The 15,888-nt window shown below is 42.1% G+C and overlaps 1 protein-coding gene across 1 annotated transcript in view; it reads right to left on the bottom strand.

The window, feature by feature from the left end:
* The window catches only part of Dnai3 (dynein axonemal intermediate chain 3), a 56,740-nt gene that overhangs the window by 14,263 nt on the left and 26,589 nt on the right, over window positions 1-15,888 (bottom strand). The window contains exons 14-18 of the mRNA XM_051165865.1: window positions 15,553-15,626; window positions 13,446-13,659; window positions 11,860-11,947; window positions 1,250-1,410; window positions 52-115 (exon numbers count right to left, since the gene is read on the bottom strand). Coding sequence (XP_051021822.1) covers window positions 52-115; window positions 1,250-1,410; window positions 11,860-11,947; window positions 13,446-13,659; window positions 15,553-15,626 — 601 coding nt within the window. The remainder of the gene's footprint in view (window positions 1-51; window positions 116-1,249; window positions 1,411-11,859; window positions 11,948-13,445; window positions 13,660-15,552; window positions 15,627-15,888) is intronic.

A 15,888-nucleotide genomic window follows, 5' to 3' on the forward strand; every position in this document is an offset into this window, starting at 1 on the left:
TTAACAGTAAAACGAGGTCTTATTAACCATAGGTTAACCCATCAAACCTACCCATGAATCGTCCAGTTTCAGAGTCTCTCTCCATTTTCCAGTCTGTGTATATCACTTCACCTTCCTAGGGAGATAACAGGTTATGGGTAAATGCAACGCTAAGTTCAGAGGCACAAGACCTGGATTTCTGTGTTGAGACTGAGGGTACAATGGCAAATAAAAGCAACAGGTCACCTTAGTGACATGAGAACTCAGCGTACCAGGAAGGAAGAAAGGCTCAAACGTGTTACTTATTGGATTTCAAGATGATTTTGATTTCAAATGAGTATGTTCTATGTACACACAGTGACATGAGTAACATGGGTAGCTGAGGAGGCCTTTTATACATAACTGCTGGCTTTCCTAACTTGCTGAGGGTCAGCAGGGGGAGAGCAGGTGTGGGTCATTCAATGATTTGTCCTCAGTGTTTAGCCAAGTCAGGACTTAGTAAAGACCTGGGATAGGATGGAGAGGAAGACGCATCATAACACTTACCTTTTAAAGCTGAGACTGACAAATACAAATCTCAATTCAGACTTAAGTATTATACAGTCTAGTGCTAACCTATGACTATTTTAAGGAGAAGGGATGACTATTTTAAGGGTCTAGCATGGAGCAAGAGATGTAACAGCCACATAAGTGGGAGGGAAGAGTCAGAAGTAGTGAGTGACAAGGGAGGAAGGCAGAGGCCCTGCACGTCTCTTATAGACGAAGACATGGAGGCTTGTCGACTGGCTCCAGGTCACTCATTTCAGGTTACCTGGAACTTGTGCTCCTCCTGCATCCTGTTCCACCTCTGGACTGCTGGGATTACAGGTGCGTACTATCAAGCCTGGTTTTTAAGGAATGCTGGGATTACAGGTGTGTACTATCAAGCCTGGTTCTTATGGTATTAGAGGTGAGACTCAGGCCTGTGCATGTTAGGCAAACACTTGGCTCACTAGGCTACATTCCCAGCCCCCGTTAAGGAGTCTATGAAGCATCTAAGTTAAAAATCAGGGGCAGGTGGATCTCTGTTAGTTCAAGGTCAACCTGGTGTACAAAATGAGTCCAGGACAGCCAGGACTACACAGAGAAACCCTGTCTCAAAAACAGACAAAAAAAAAAAAAAAAAACCCTTAAGTACAAATGAACATATTGAAACATGAAAACAGGTACAGTGGAGGTCATAAAACCACAACAGGGGCTGCAATTTAAAAACCAGAAAATTCTGTTTTACCTCTGTTCCCACAAAGAACTTTGTGCAGAAATCGTCTATTGGCTTTAGTATGTTGGCTAGCCCAGTATCCAGACTGTGGAAGGGGTTTATTTCTGCTGACTTTAGTATTTTTATCTGGTTTAATATCTTGTCTTTCAGAAGAACATGCATAGAGGAAGTACCTGTGTAGAGAGAAAGATGTTTAAGGTCACACGTTGTATTTTCTGGTGCTTGCCACACACATCCATTCTACGCACTTCCTTCTGGGAACCAGTGAAGCGGAGAGAAGAGAAGGTCTTGGTGGATCTGCAGTAGGGAGAATTGAGCAGGCGGTGAACACCTGGTTAAGGGAAACCAATGGCTGGGGAACGGCTACTTATAGTAACTAGCTGTTGAGGAGTGGATGAGGAATGGAGGAATAAAAAAGAAATATTAGCCCAGGCGTACGTTTCGGCCCCAACGGAAATGTCTTGTAGCCCAGGAGAACTTTATTTTTCTTCTGCTTTTCTTGTCTCTTGTTACCTGCTCCTTGGGCCAACCCCAGTACTTTATTTAAAGTGAAGTTCAATTTTTTTTTTCATTACACATTACATCATGATTTTCTCATCTTTTACAATCAATAGAGCCTTTAAGAACCAACAGAGCGAGAAACAAGCTAACAAAGAAATACAAACAGTTGTGTATAGCCTACAACAAAGCATACAACAAAAGTCAGTCAATTTACAAACAATGGTCGGCACGGCCTGATTATTATTTCTTAAACTATTCTCTGGAAAGTTTAATCATAAATTTCATCTGGCTAAAGCCCTGCTGTTTACACGACTGTCATAGCAACATAACTTGAACTAAATGTTCAATACAAAAAAGATTTGACTTACTTCAGTTACAAACCAACAGGTGTGCTATCCAGGCCTAGGCTAACTGCCAAGGGGTCCGTCCTCTATTGTAAAATATCTGTAAAGGATGATGTTTCAATCCCATCTCAAGGCAGATTCTAAAGAAACTTTTCTATAGCTAACAGCATCTAGCCAGGTACGGTTATGTCAAGGTCCTAATTTTCTTTAATTTTCTTTATTCATGCGGCTTCTGCCTGACTACACACAACAGTCAGAGCCAAGACGAGACTCTCATTGTCTCAAGCCTTTGGCCCAGATGCTTTCTTTCAACATTCACTGCGGGGAAAAAGTTTTCCAGTGTACATTTCACTAGGGCCAAGAGATAGAAAGACAATTTTAGGAGAAAAAGTAGATTTCAAAGTAGTTTTAGGCAAAATTACACCTGGATCATACATAACATTGAAGGCAGTGGTGATCAGCCAGAGGTCTCTGGAACTTTGTCAAGCAATGCCTCTACAACTTGTCTTTATGTCTCTGACACCCTCCCAATGTGGCACTGATTAACTCCAAAATTATTGTGCTTCAGCTTAGCAGGAAGCCTTATCCTTTCAGACCACCAACAACTAAGTCACAATGCGTTACATATTAGAGCTAAATGTGCCAGCAGCACAAGAGGGCAGCTGTTCTGGAGGCTGAAATGCCACGAGTTTTCTTTCAAATATTTGGTATCATTTTATTTTAGAGAAAAGTTTTTACAGTTTAAATTTATAAATATTGTTGAGCTTTGGAAAAATAGAGAAAAGCACAAATCGAATAATGAAATGTATTTATAATGCCATGCCTTTCATAGATAAACACCACTGAAGTACTGCGAGTTCTCTCCTTAGTGACACTTCTGTGGATACACATAAAACAGACTTTATGAAAATGGATCACATCCTGGGGCTAGAGAGGTGGCTCAGTGGTTAAGAGCACTGGCTGCTCTTCCATAGGACCTGGGCTCATGGCATTTCACCGTCACTATTTGTAACTCCAGGACCAGGTGATTCAATTCCTTCTTTTGGCTTCTATGGGCACCTGACACACATGTGGTGCACATTATACATGCAAGCAAAACACTCATACACATAAAAGTAAATAAATATTTTTAAGTGGAATCATATTCTATTTTAACTTGAAGACTGCTGATTTGTTCTCTTAGAGCAGGTTGGGGGAAGTTGAAGAGGTGGAAAGATAGGGGACACGCAAACTCTAAGGTATAAGCATGCAGAAAAGAGTGGGGTTTAAATCTCTCTCTCTCTCTCTCTCTCTCTCTCTCTCTCTCTCTCTCTCTCTCTCTCTCTCTCTCCCTCCCTCCCTCCCCCCTCTCTGTATGCATATGAGCACAGAATCAGAGAACAACTTTTAACGATCTGCTCTCTCCTTCAGCCACGAAGGTTCCAGTGATCGAGCTCAGGCCTTCAGGCTGATCCATCTTGGTGGCTCAATAAAAACAGGTTCATGCTATGGAGCCAGAAAAAAAAATATTTCCATCAATTGCATTTACTCAGACTTGAGTGGGATAAACTTGGATATTTGGTGAATTAAAAGCCAGTATTATGCACTACAGAGTTTCAGTCTTGGTTGCTAGTAATTCTTGCAACTAACTTTCACTGGACACTTACTATAAGCCAGGCACTAAAGCACTAAAGTATGTGTGTGTGTGTGTGTGTGTGTGTGTGTGTATGTATATATATATATATATATATATATATATATATATATATATATATATATATATATATATATATATAAAATGTCCCATGAGGTAGCCTACCTCTGCTATACATTCCTTTTATCTTCTCATTTTACTTGGCTAATAAATAAACTGTGGCTTTGAGATTTTAAACACAGTCCATCAGCACCAGAACCACTATGCTACTGCTAAAAAAGCATATGGCAGGCTCTAAAGGCTAGTCTAAAGGAATTCAAAAGCTATTGGAATAAAACCTTTCTCTTTAAAATACATAGAGAAGTCCTCATGGGGAAGTTGACATGGTGTCTATCTATAGCCGCCATCACCCTACTGACTAGTGGTCATGGCACTGGAAGATACAGTGCATGCTACCAGAGGAGAAAGGAAACAACAACCCAGCTACAAATACTTCAATCAGTGGCGACCTGTCTGCACAATGTGCTGGTGCAATAATTGGCACAACAATTGCGGAAGTAACCAATCCCAATCTGATTATATTTAAGGCCCACTCCATGAGATGGAATCCATGTCTGACACTGAGACTAGATAGGCCATGGACCTAGAGAAAAACCAAATGCTACTGCTCTGCTAAAGGAATGTATCAACAAAAATAAATTACTCCTAATGACATTCTGCCATAGACACAGATTAGAGTCTTGCTCAGCCATCATCAGTGAAGCTTTCTCTTGCAGAAGACGAGAACAGATACAGACACACACAGCTGGACAGTGTGCGGTGCGGGGCCTGGGGACACCCAATCCTGAGTGGAATGTCTCATTAAATCCCACCCTTCAGGGCTCACGGAACTTTGTGGAAGAGGAGGAAGAAAAATTGCAAGAGCCAGTAGGCACTGAGTCCACCAAGGAAGCAAGGTCGTCTAAACAGCGTAGGGCTAACACACATATGAACCCACAGAGATGGTGGCTGCAAGCACAGGGCCTGTAGAGCTCTAAGCTGCCTAGGATCCCAGTGCCGAGAAAGAAAGTAGACACAAGCCTCCATCCTTAACCCAGAAACTATGTCCAACTGACAACTGCTCACAAAGGAAAAAAAAAAGTTTTCTCCAGTGGGGTCTCACCGGGTATTCAACGCACACTCAAGGAAGGCCCATGCCCTGCAGTAGATGGCCAACACAAAAACAAACTCAGTGATATGTTGGAGGTTTTTAAAAATGCTTTTTGTGTGTGTGTGTGTGTGTGCTTTTATGGTCTCTTCTCTCTCTCTCTCTCTTTCTTTCTCTCTCTCTCTCTCTCTCCATATGTTTCTTGTATTTTTTTCCTCTGGATTCTTTTTTTCTGTTTCTTCTTCTTTGACTCCTGGTTGGTTGGTTTGTTCTAGTTGCCTGTTTGTTTTTAGTGAGAGAGAAAGAGTGCAGGGAGGTGAGGAGATCTTTAAGGAGTCGAGGTAGGGAAATCCATGATCATATTATATGAAAAATATTTTTAATTAGAAAGTAATACACATAGATTTTTTAAAAAGTTACTGGACTAACTCTTTTGGGCTCTAAAAGGATGGGGCAAAAGGTGAGTGGTCCTTAGTCACTAGATGGCGGCAGAGTCCCAGGAAAACTGAGCAGGTTCAACAGGGGCTTGATTCATGGTCCAAGGAAGCCAGAGTTCCATCAATAGGCAATACGTCTCAGGGGAGCTGTGCGTGAATTCTACTGAACAGATCCAAGGCTGGCCAGAAGAGGTGCATAGCTGGCAGTGTGCCCAAGCTGCAAGTGATGTCTAATAAAATTCTGGAAGCTGGTTACTCACACAGGAGGCAGGGAGCTGCCGATCTTCTGACACCTCAGAATTGCCCACAACATGAACTTTGGGATGGTCTGCTTGGTCTCTGCTTGGAGCGTGTCTAGTTCTTCTATGGCGTACTTGATCACAAATGCTTTTCTTTAAGAATAATATATAAAATCACGTAGTCCAGAAAGGAAATAAGGATGTTGTACAAGCTGCCCATTTTAAGTAGGCTTTTCCTTAAGTGAATGTAAGTGTACTTTCTATCTGTCCCACCAGAATATTAGTTCTGTAAAAAACTTATCTTTTAAAGAATGTTTATTATTTTAAGTTATGTGCATATGGGTATGTGCACATGCAAGTGCAGATGCTCACTGAGTCCGGAAGAGGGTGTCAAAGCCTCTGCAGCTGGAGTTAGGCAGTTGGGAGCCAGATGACATGGGTACTGTGAACTGACCCAGGCTCCTATAGAGAAGCAGTAAGTGCTCTTGAAAGCTAAGCCATCTCTCCAGCCCCAAGACCTGTTTTTCACAGTTGTGTTCTCAGAGCCTGGGACTTTGTGGGAGTTTAAGAAATACTTATTGAATGTACCATGAACATAGTGTATGAAGCCCTAAGTTCATGTCCCAGCAGCATGGAATAATAATAATAATAATAATAATAATAATAATAATAATAATAATAATAATAATAATAAAAACAACAACAAGAACAAGAACAAGAAGAATAAGAAGAGAGAGCTGGGCATTGGTGGCGCACACCTTTAATCCCAGCACTCAGGAGGCAGAGGCAGGTGGATCCCTGTGAATTCGAGGCCAGCCTGGTCTACAATGTGAGTTCAGGACAGCCAAGACTACACAGAGAAACCCTGTCTCAAAAAAGAAAACAAAAGAAAAAGAACAAGAAGAGAAGAAGAGGAGGAAGAGGAAGAGGAGGAGGAGGAAGAAGAAGAAGAAGAAGAAGAAGAAGAAGAAGAAGAAGAAGAAGAAGAGAAAATGAATTTTAGAATTTATGTGTCTAAAGACAGAACTTCAAAAATATTTGAAGCAACAGCTGAAGGCTGTAAAGAGAGTTAGACAAAGGACTAATTCTCAGAAGACCATGTGCCTTTCCCTCAGCAGTTGCGATGACCAGGAGACTGGGATCCAGCAAGGGGACTTCCGGTCTGTGGCTTCACTTTCTGCAATTTCAGTTAGTTAGTCAAGGTCAACTGATGTCAGGAAACAGTAAATGGAAAATTTTAGAAATGATGAACTTTTGGATTCTAGTTGCATGGTAGTCTCCTTAGAATGATGAGACCCTGCACCGTCTGGTTGCATGCTGCTCCAGTGTAGTTGTCCTGGAAGCAGCACTTCCATCCTGCGCATGCCAGCTGCCCATTAGCCACTTAGCCACCTTGGTCCTCACACAGGCTGCTGTAGGGCTGCTGTACTTAAGCTCAAGTGACACACACACACACACACACACACACACACACACACACACCTTGCGAGCCCCTTTTTAACTTACTAGTGGCCCCAAAATGCGAAAACAGTGGTGCTGGTAATTTGGATGCACCCAAGAGAAGCTGTAAAAAATACTTTCAAGTAAAAAGCCGGAAACACAACCCAGTACTTTCAGGGACTGATTCATGGACTCTTTATTCCAGGATACAGTCATGATTCTGTAGTTTCTTAATAGGACTGTTAGCTTCTCACTTTGTCTCTTTTATAGAGTAAACCTGGGCTTCTGTGTTTTGAGTCAGTATTGTAGGTGTTGGAACACATCCCTCAGAGATGGGAGCATCCCTGTATTGTCAGCTTCTTGGAGTTGGGGTCATGACCCCACATCATATCTGAGCCTGGGGGTGGGTACCACCAAAATTCAACAAAAGTCACACACCTTTAGCCTCAGTAGAGACAGGTAGAGCTCTGTGAGTTGTCTTGTATAATGTGCTTCAGGGCAGCCAAGAACACACAAGGGGGATCCTGGTTCAACCTCCCACCCAAAAGAGGGCCTTTGAATGAAAACTTGAAAACAGCAATTCAAGATCAAATGCATAATTTGAGCATTTCCTGTCAGTGCTCGCCTATGTTGCCTGCGTCATGTGGCTTCAGTGCATCCTTGGTCCCCAACACACAACAGTCACATCTTGTATTTCCAATATTGTCCTGCCACTTGACACCAACAAATGCTGCTGGAGACCCTTGGGCTCGGATTTGTACGCTGTGAGTTATAATGCTTTTTACTGTACATTCAAAGCTTTCTACTCTTATGCAAACACGATGGTTTTGTAATGGAAGGTAAAACATTTCAGTACTTTTCTACCATTATTCCTCAACTGTTTGTATTGTGTTAAAGAAATAAACACATCTGTCTTCTCAACAGGCAATTTTGTTTTTATCTTTGATAAACTGCCACATTTTATATGCATGTGTGCATACCTACCACACACCAAAGGCTTGTTTTAAAAATGTTTGTTTGCACTTTATTATCAGTAAATACTTGATTTTTATGTCATATATTATATATAATCGTGTGTGTGTGTATGTATGTATGTATGTATGTATGTAGTATGTATGTAGTATGTATGTATGTATGTATGTATGTATGTGATGTGTAGAAGCTTCTTGGGTGAAAGAGGACCACAAGTAAACACAATTGTTCTCCTCTGACCTCTAAGTACACCAGGCACACTGCTTATATACATCCAGGCTAACACTTGCAAAAAACAGTGAAAATGTAATGCAAAAGATCTTTAAAGAGTAATATGCTTGACCATGTAAACATACTTAAAAAGGTAAAATATATGTACATAAATATATAACATGTATAAAAGCATCCCCTGATTTCTCCACAATATAAAATCATCTCAAAGGATGCAGAAAAAGTTTTTGACAGAATTTGGCCTTGTTTGTCATACAGGCAAATGTTATCAGTATACTTAAATAGGCAGAGAAGTGACTTTTGTTGTTTTATAGCCCAGGCTGGCTTAGAACTCACTATGTAGCCCAGGGTGGCCCTGAACTTGAAGCCATCTCCCTGTTGAGGTCTCCTAAGTGCTAGGATTATAGGTGTTATCTACCGTACCCAGCCTGGGCAAGTGACTTTTGATAAATGCACACATCAGCCAGTGGAGAAAGGACAGTGTTTCCAACAGGAACACACATATAACAAGAAGTTGGGTCCATAACTTGTATAAAAATTATCTCAGAAGAGACTGTAAGTCTAAAGGAAAAACACTGGAAAATGCTTAGAAAAAAGGTTTACAGCCATGGGTTAGGCAAAAACGTCTTAGCTTGCAATGCCAATATTTATAATGCACAAAGGAACCAATTGATAAGTTGGACTGCCTCAGAATTGAAAACCTTTGATTTGCAAAGACTTTTAAGAGAACAAGACAACACGGTGCAGGCTGAAAGGAAATATTGCACAATCATTTATCAGGTAAAAAGACCAGTATCTATGATACACTAAGGGCTGTCAATGTTAACAAACACTGCATGCACTGCCAGTGAGCACACAGGGACACCTGAACTGTCACTACTAAGGGGGCATGGCCATACAGTGAAATATTAGTCAGTGTGATGACTAATCCTGCTGTCAACTTGACTCTTCAGCTAAAACATCATCCCCAGCAGAAGGACCTGTGGGCATGTCTGTAGGGCATTTTATTAATTGCCCACTGTGGGCGGTACCATCCCTAGGCAAGTGGGTCTGGGCAGTATGGGAAACTGGCTAATCACGGGCCTGGTAAGCAGCATGCCTCTGGGGTTCCCACCTCCAGGTGCTTGCCTTGGGTTCCTACTCTGGCTGCTTTGCATGCTGGACGTTCCTCCCCAAGGTGTTTTATCACAGCAACAGAGAAGCAAACTGTGCTGTCCGTAATGAAAATGAATGAACCGGGGGTATAGATAACATGGATAAATCCATAAGTAATGTTTGTTCCTGACTAAAAATGGCCAGCCACTGACTGTGGGAATACACACTTGTAATCCTAGCAGGAGGGAAGCTGAGGCAGGGGGATTGTGAGTGTGAGGCCTGCCTGGGCTACATAGTAAGAAACTGTTTCCTCCAAACAAACAAATATAACAGCCAGCTAGAAATGGGAGTGCATGCTCGGAATAATTTATATAAAATTGTACAAAATGTGAATTAATGTGGAGTGGCAGGAAATTAGGGCAGATGACTGTGAGAGCCAGAAATGTGCTCAATACTGTGGCTATGATGTGTTTCCTGCGGGTGTGTGTGTGAATCGCCCAAACTCTTTACTGATGTACAATATACCCTATTTCCATTATTCCACAATAAAATTATTAAGCCATATAAAAAGTCCGCACATTGTAAAAAGTGCAATAATACCTAAACTGGATAGACTATTCATATCTCCATGACTGCTTGTGTTGACCCAACTTGATAATAGGGTGCTGGGGCAGAGGTTCCTATCTGTAACCTGAAAACTTCCAAAGCTGGGGCTGCAAGTTGGAGGCACCTTACCTTAGAGTACATAGGGAATTCCAGGCCATCCTGGGCTCCTCAGTAAGAAAAAATATACTAAGATATTTAACACAAGGCAATCTCTTGACAAGTTGCATTAACATCTCTCGGCTTTGGTCTTCCTAATTTCAGGACATTAATGAAAATTTCCAGCTTGCAGGCGGTTGCAAGCATTGGCATCTGGTTCTAGTCATTGCATTAGCCTCATGGTGAGACCTTCATGAGTGTTAGATGAAGGGAGGCACATGCAATATTAGCACAGTCCCTGACCCACAGAATGAAGTCAGGTATGCTATTAGCACAGTCCCTGCCCCACAGCTGGAACTCAATTATAATAAACTGAATCTAAAGGCAGAGGGGAAGACTTGGCAGTTTCTTTAAAATCCAACAGATCTAACCAAAAGGAAACAAACATGCTATGGCTTTAAAATGGCCCCAAACTCAGGTTCCCCTTTCCCCCTAGCACAGGTCCAAAAAGGGGGAGGGGGCAAGGGTGAAGAAAAGAAAGAAAAAAAAAAAAGTTTTCTTAGATCCCAAACCTTGGAAATGTTACAATAGAAGCTTTTGGGGGGGGGCATGGAAAGTGTATGAAAATACTTCAATTGCTGGTTAGTCTTGTGCCTTCCCAGTGTGCTTTGCTCTCCGGGCGGAGCTCCAGCTAACCTTTACTTTCAGGGCTTTGAGAGCTTGTGTGCAGCCTTCAGTCATGTTCCAAGGGAGCATGGGTTGAGCCAGGCTAGAGTTAACAACCAATTTCCTTTGTTTTTCTTTCTTTTCATTCAGTTTAATTTAATCATGTCACTGTGTAACTATTAGTTTAAAAGTTATAACTTATGGAAATTTGTTTCTCTGTGTTTCAGTTTATTCTGTTATGTCAGAGATAAGTTTCATTCTATAAAATCATTTTTGGACACATCACATTTCTCAGGTGGGCTTCATTCTCTTAACTTTTATTTTATTTATATATTCTTTGAATATTTCAGAGTGCTATACACAGGTTTGTTTGTTTTTGTTTTGTTTTGTTTTTTTTTATCACATCCCCAATCTTTATGGTTACTGTTGCTTTCATGAGGCATGACAACAAAGGCACTTGTTCACCCACCCTTTCGGACAACAGTCCACCCTCTAAAGCAGCTAGGGAAGTAAGTGAAACAGCACAGCCACCTAGAGGCAGGAGCTGATGCAGAGGCAGGGGTGGGGGTGGGTGGGGAGATTGGGGGCTGGGGGGGGGGGGGAGGGGTGCTGCTCATTGGCTAGCTCGGCCTCCTTATAGAGCTCAGGACAACCAGCCTAGCAATGGCAGCTCCCACAATGGACTGGGCCCTCCCCCAGTTAATCACTAATCTTAAAACACACCCTACAGGCTTGCCTACAGCTCCATCTTACTGGAGCATCTCCTCAGTTGGGGTTCCCTCTTGTCTGATAACTCTGAGCTGTGTCCAACTGACATCATATCACCCAGCCCCTCAGCCTCTCCTAGACACCTCCCAACTGTACCCTACCTCACCTTACTAGACAGACAGACAGACAGACAGACAGACAGACAGACAAACAGACACACACACACACACACACACACACACACACACACACACACACACACACACACACACACTCAGTGCTTACAGAACCAAATCAGAATCCTGTTGCGCCATCTGTGCCCTGATGGCTTCAGTACAGGCTCTTTCTTATAAAGAGATACGAACTCTCATGACGAACTTCGACCTGGAGGTTTCATTAGCTGACTTCTTTTCATGAATCACACTGTTCCAGTTGGGAACTCACCTTAGATACAGATGGAAAGGAATGCTCCAAGGAGCCCTTTTAATAGACAAAGCAGTTAGTTACCTTGTATTTTGCAAAGAAGAGGGTCTTCGCCCAGGCTCAACTTGGTTGGACAGTGGTCTAAATTTGTTTCACCCTTAGACAGTTTTATCTTTTGGAAGAAAATAAAAGAAAGGTATAATATATTCTTAGAAAACTTTTGAAAAATTTTTTTTTTAATTTTGTTTTGTTTGGTTTTGGCCTGTCACTTGTGCTCCTAGGTTATATGAAACCTACCTTCTACTGTGTCCCCAGGAAAAACACCTAATCCATATTTCCTTTGTTTTATTTTGTTTTGTTTTCCAGACAGGGTTTCTCTATGTAGCCTTGGCTGAGGACTCACTTTGTAGACCAGGCTGGCCTCGAACTCACAGCACTCTGTCTGCCTCTGCCTCCCTGAGCACCGGGATTAAAGGCGTGAGCCACCACACCCAACTCTAATCCGCATATTTCTAAAACCATGCAACCAAGGGAACTTGCCTGGGGACACATTGCCCAGTCCCAAAATGTTATTTTCTTTCTTTGTTTGTTTTATATTGTATTTTACAGCTCACTTTTATGAGTTGTAATGTAAGATAATGCTTTAGTCTCTTGTTCCCTGAGTTTTCCAGTAGGATGAAGCTTCAGGAAGGGATCTCACATTATCTGAATGGCCGCTGGTTCCATCGGGGACACACTTTACCCTGAATGACAGAAGTAGCCCTGTGTCTGCATCATGCATTCATGGCTGGAATGATGACCGGCCATCAGGTTTCCTCCCGGATGGCTACCTCCCCAGTTTTCTCCCTCTGGATCTTTATCCACTTACTATGCATTTCCATATTCATTTGTTGTGCTTTAACTATTCACAGCTCAGTAAATCTTGCCCCAGACAACCTCTTTTCTTTCCTTCTTTTAGATTTATTTTACGTGCATTTTAGGTGCCTATGTATGTCTGTGCACAGTGTGCATGTGCGGTGCTCCCAGAAGTCAAAAGAGGGTGACAGATGCCTCAGAGTCAATGGCTGTGAGCCACCATGTGGGTGCTGGGAACTGAACCCAGCAGCAACTGCTCTTAACCACTGAGCCATCCCTCCAGCTCCTACTCCAGGCAGTTTCTACTATTCTCCTTCCTGGTCTTTTCCAGTTACTTCTGAAACATTCTCACCCCTCCAAGCACCTTTTCTGGGAGCAAACACCTAGTAATGTCGGTGTGATATTCATAAATCAAAAGAAGAGGCACATATTAAGTTTGGAATATGAATTACACATTCTAAAGAAGAGGCCTCCCCACTCCTCTCACATGTACCAATCCACAGCTGTAGCCATATTATTCTAAAGGCGAATTGCTGACTCAAGTTAAATACAGATGGCTTCTTATTCGATAACATCTCAGTTCCCTATAAGTATCATTTACTACTGATATCCAAAACATGCACATTTTTTTCCCTACAGAAGTGGGGGAAATCAACTTTCCTGGGAGCACCTAAGTAGCTACCAGTTTTCAAGGAACCAAAGTGCAACTAAAGAATCATCACACGGCCACGACCTTCATTTGGAGGGTGGGGGCATGGGTGTCATTTCTGCCAAATGTTTGGTGTATAAGGCGGACCCGAGCCCACAGCACTTACTCTAGTCAGGGGTTTCCAGGAGAGATCTAGGTGCAAGAAAGTCGAGGGCACATCAAAGGGGATTTCAATGGTGTCTTCTTTCTTCTTCTCTGCCGCTGGTTGGTGGGAGTTTGTGTTATTGGTGGGTGTGCCTGTGCCTGTGCCTGTGCCTGTGGTTGGAGCTGCAGCTGTGCTTGGGGGTTTTTGAGGTCGGATATCCCAAAAACATATTGTGCTAAAAGAAAGCTCATTCCATTATTAGTGGGTTTTTTTTTTAATTAAGAACAAATGAGAGGCATAATGTCAAGACACCACAGGAGACACAGCAACAGCGTCCTGTTTCTGAAATTTATAAAACGAGGCCATTCTGCACTTCACTTTCTAGAAGATTCGGTTTTTAACTCTGTGCACTCGTGTGTGGCTGCGTGTGACTTTGTGCATGTGAATGCCATGTCCACGGAGGCCAGAGGAGAGCCTCAGACTTCCTAGAGCGAGTGTTGCAGGAGGTGGTGAGCTGTCTCCTGTGGGTGCTGGGAACTGAACTCGGGGCTTCTGCGAGGGCGCCGGTCAGTACACTGTCAGCATTCCTACACCATGTTTCATAATTTACAGAACCACACCCTGCCTATGGATGTTTGATGCTTTTGTTTGTCTTGATGGTAACACATGGGGATTCAGTTTGGAAACTGATGACTTTAAAAAGGAATATAAGTGCTTTATCAAGATAGGACTTGTGTAAAAATATGTTCATCCATTAAAATATACATTTTAATGGTGGTTGTTAAAGTCACCAATGCCCTCTCTTGGACCCCACAGCTTCTGCTCCTATAGGCTCCCCTAGCATAAGGTGTCTTTATTTCTGTTGGGGTCAAAGTTTTTTTTTTTGTTTTGTTTTTGTTTGTTTGATTTTGAGTCAGAATCTCACTACATAGCTCCACCTATCTTGGGACTCAGCATGTAGACCAGGCTAGCCTCAAATTCACAGAGAACATTCTGCCTCTGCCTGCCAAGTGCTGGGATTAAAGATGTGCACCTACATATCCAACCTCAAAGATTTAAAAATATAGGGCCTCGCCATAAAGCTCAGACTGAATTTAATCCATAACTCTCAGCTTCAGCCTTTTGAGAGCTTTGTGAGCTGCAAAGCTGTTTTTAAGAGCAAATTTATTTCGTATTTGGAGCCTAGGTAAGCATTACTTACAAATATTACATTTCCTACATTGTTATGCTTATTAATTCTATAAACTGGTAGATATAGAATTTCATCGAAATGAGTAGCCTTCAAACATAGCCAACAAATTCTAACACACTCTTCAAAGATGCACATCAGAAAAGTAGATGCTCTTGTACTTTTAAGGGGCCTTACTGATACATGTGACAACCCTCATATCTGTGAGATAAACTGAATGCAATCAGTGCACCATAAAGTTACAAATATGGGATGTGAAGAAGCAGAATAACTATGGGTAATGCGCTGCCCGACGCCTGCGGCAAAGCCCAGTTAACTCTTTGATTTCCAGAAATAATTTTCTTTACTATCATCATCATCATCATCACCACCACCACCAGCAGCAGCACTATCATCATGTGCATGATGTGTCTGAGCACCGGTACAGACATGCTGTGGTGCGTGTCTAACAGTCAGGGGACAACTTTTGAGAGTCAGCTCTTTTCTTCTATCCTGGGCTCTGGGAGTTGAGCTTAGGTTGTCAGGCTTTTCTGCCAAGGGATTTTTCCAGCTGAGCCTTCTTGCTAGCTCCTGTTTTCAATTTATCCCTGTAAAAGCTCATTTGTTTCTCTTTGTTTCCTTGTAGCCCTGGTTGGCCTGGAACTCGCTTTGTAGACCACATATGGCCTCATAGACCTTGGCCTCATAGACCTTGGCCTGCTGGAGTGCTGGGATTAAAGGCACAAGCCACACTGCTCCTGGTCAAAAGTTGGTTTTGTTTTAAATGGCAGCAATACCCTAACCAGCTATAATCTATCTATGCAATGCTCCTTCAGTTACTTTAAGTTAATTAAAAGTTAATTAGGTTTAATTAAGGAAGCACTGGTTTTAGAAACCATCCAAAGTGAAAAGAACAAGGCGTAAGAAGGGTTTCAGGTGGTGCTTGAAAGTGAGACGTACCAGTCTGCTGAGCACGTGACGAGCTGACAATTTATCCCACTCCGATTTTCAAAGACAGAGCCCATTCTGTTAATCTGTTTAAAAATTTTTTAAGAAAAGAAAATTCTGTAAACTAACAATACTAGGTTTGTCCCCTCTAAGGCTGGCTCTGGCCTCTATACCCACGGGCACGTCACCCGAACTACATAGGTAAAATTTTCAAAGCATAAAATCTATTACTACAAAGGTAAATTCTGAGTATCTAGAAATAATTTTTCTCATAGCTATTTTCCCTCAAAATTTTTTTTCTTTTAAAACTGTCACGACCCCTCCAGTGGAGTCTGTATGACAAACATT

The sequence above is a fragment of the Acomys russatus genome, chromosome 23 (assembly GCF_903995435.1).
Source record: "Acomys russatus chromosome 23, mAcoRus1.1, whole genome shotgun sequence".
NCBI classification, from domain to species: Eukaryota; Metazoa; Chordata; class Mammalia; order Rodentia; family Muridae; genus Acomys; species Acomys russatus.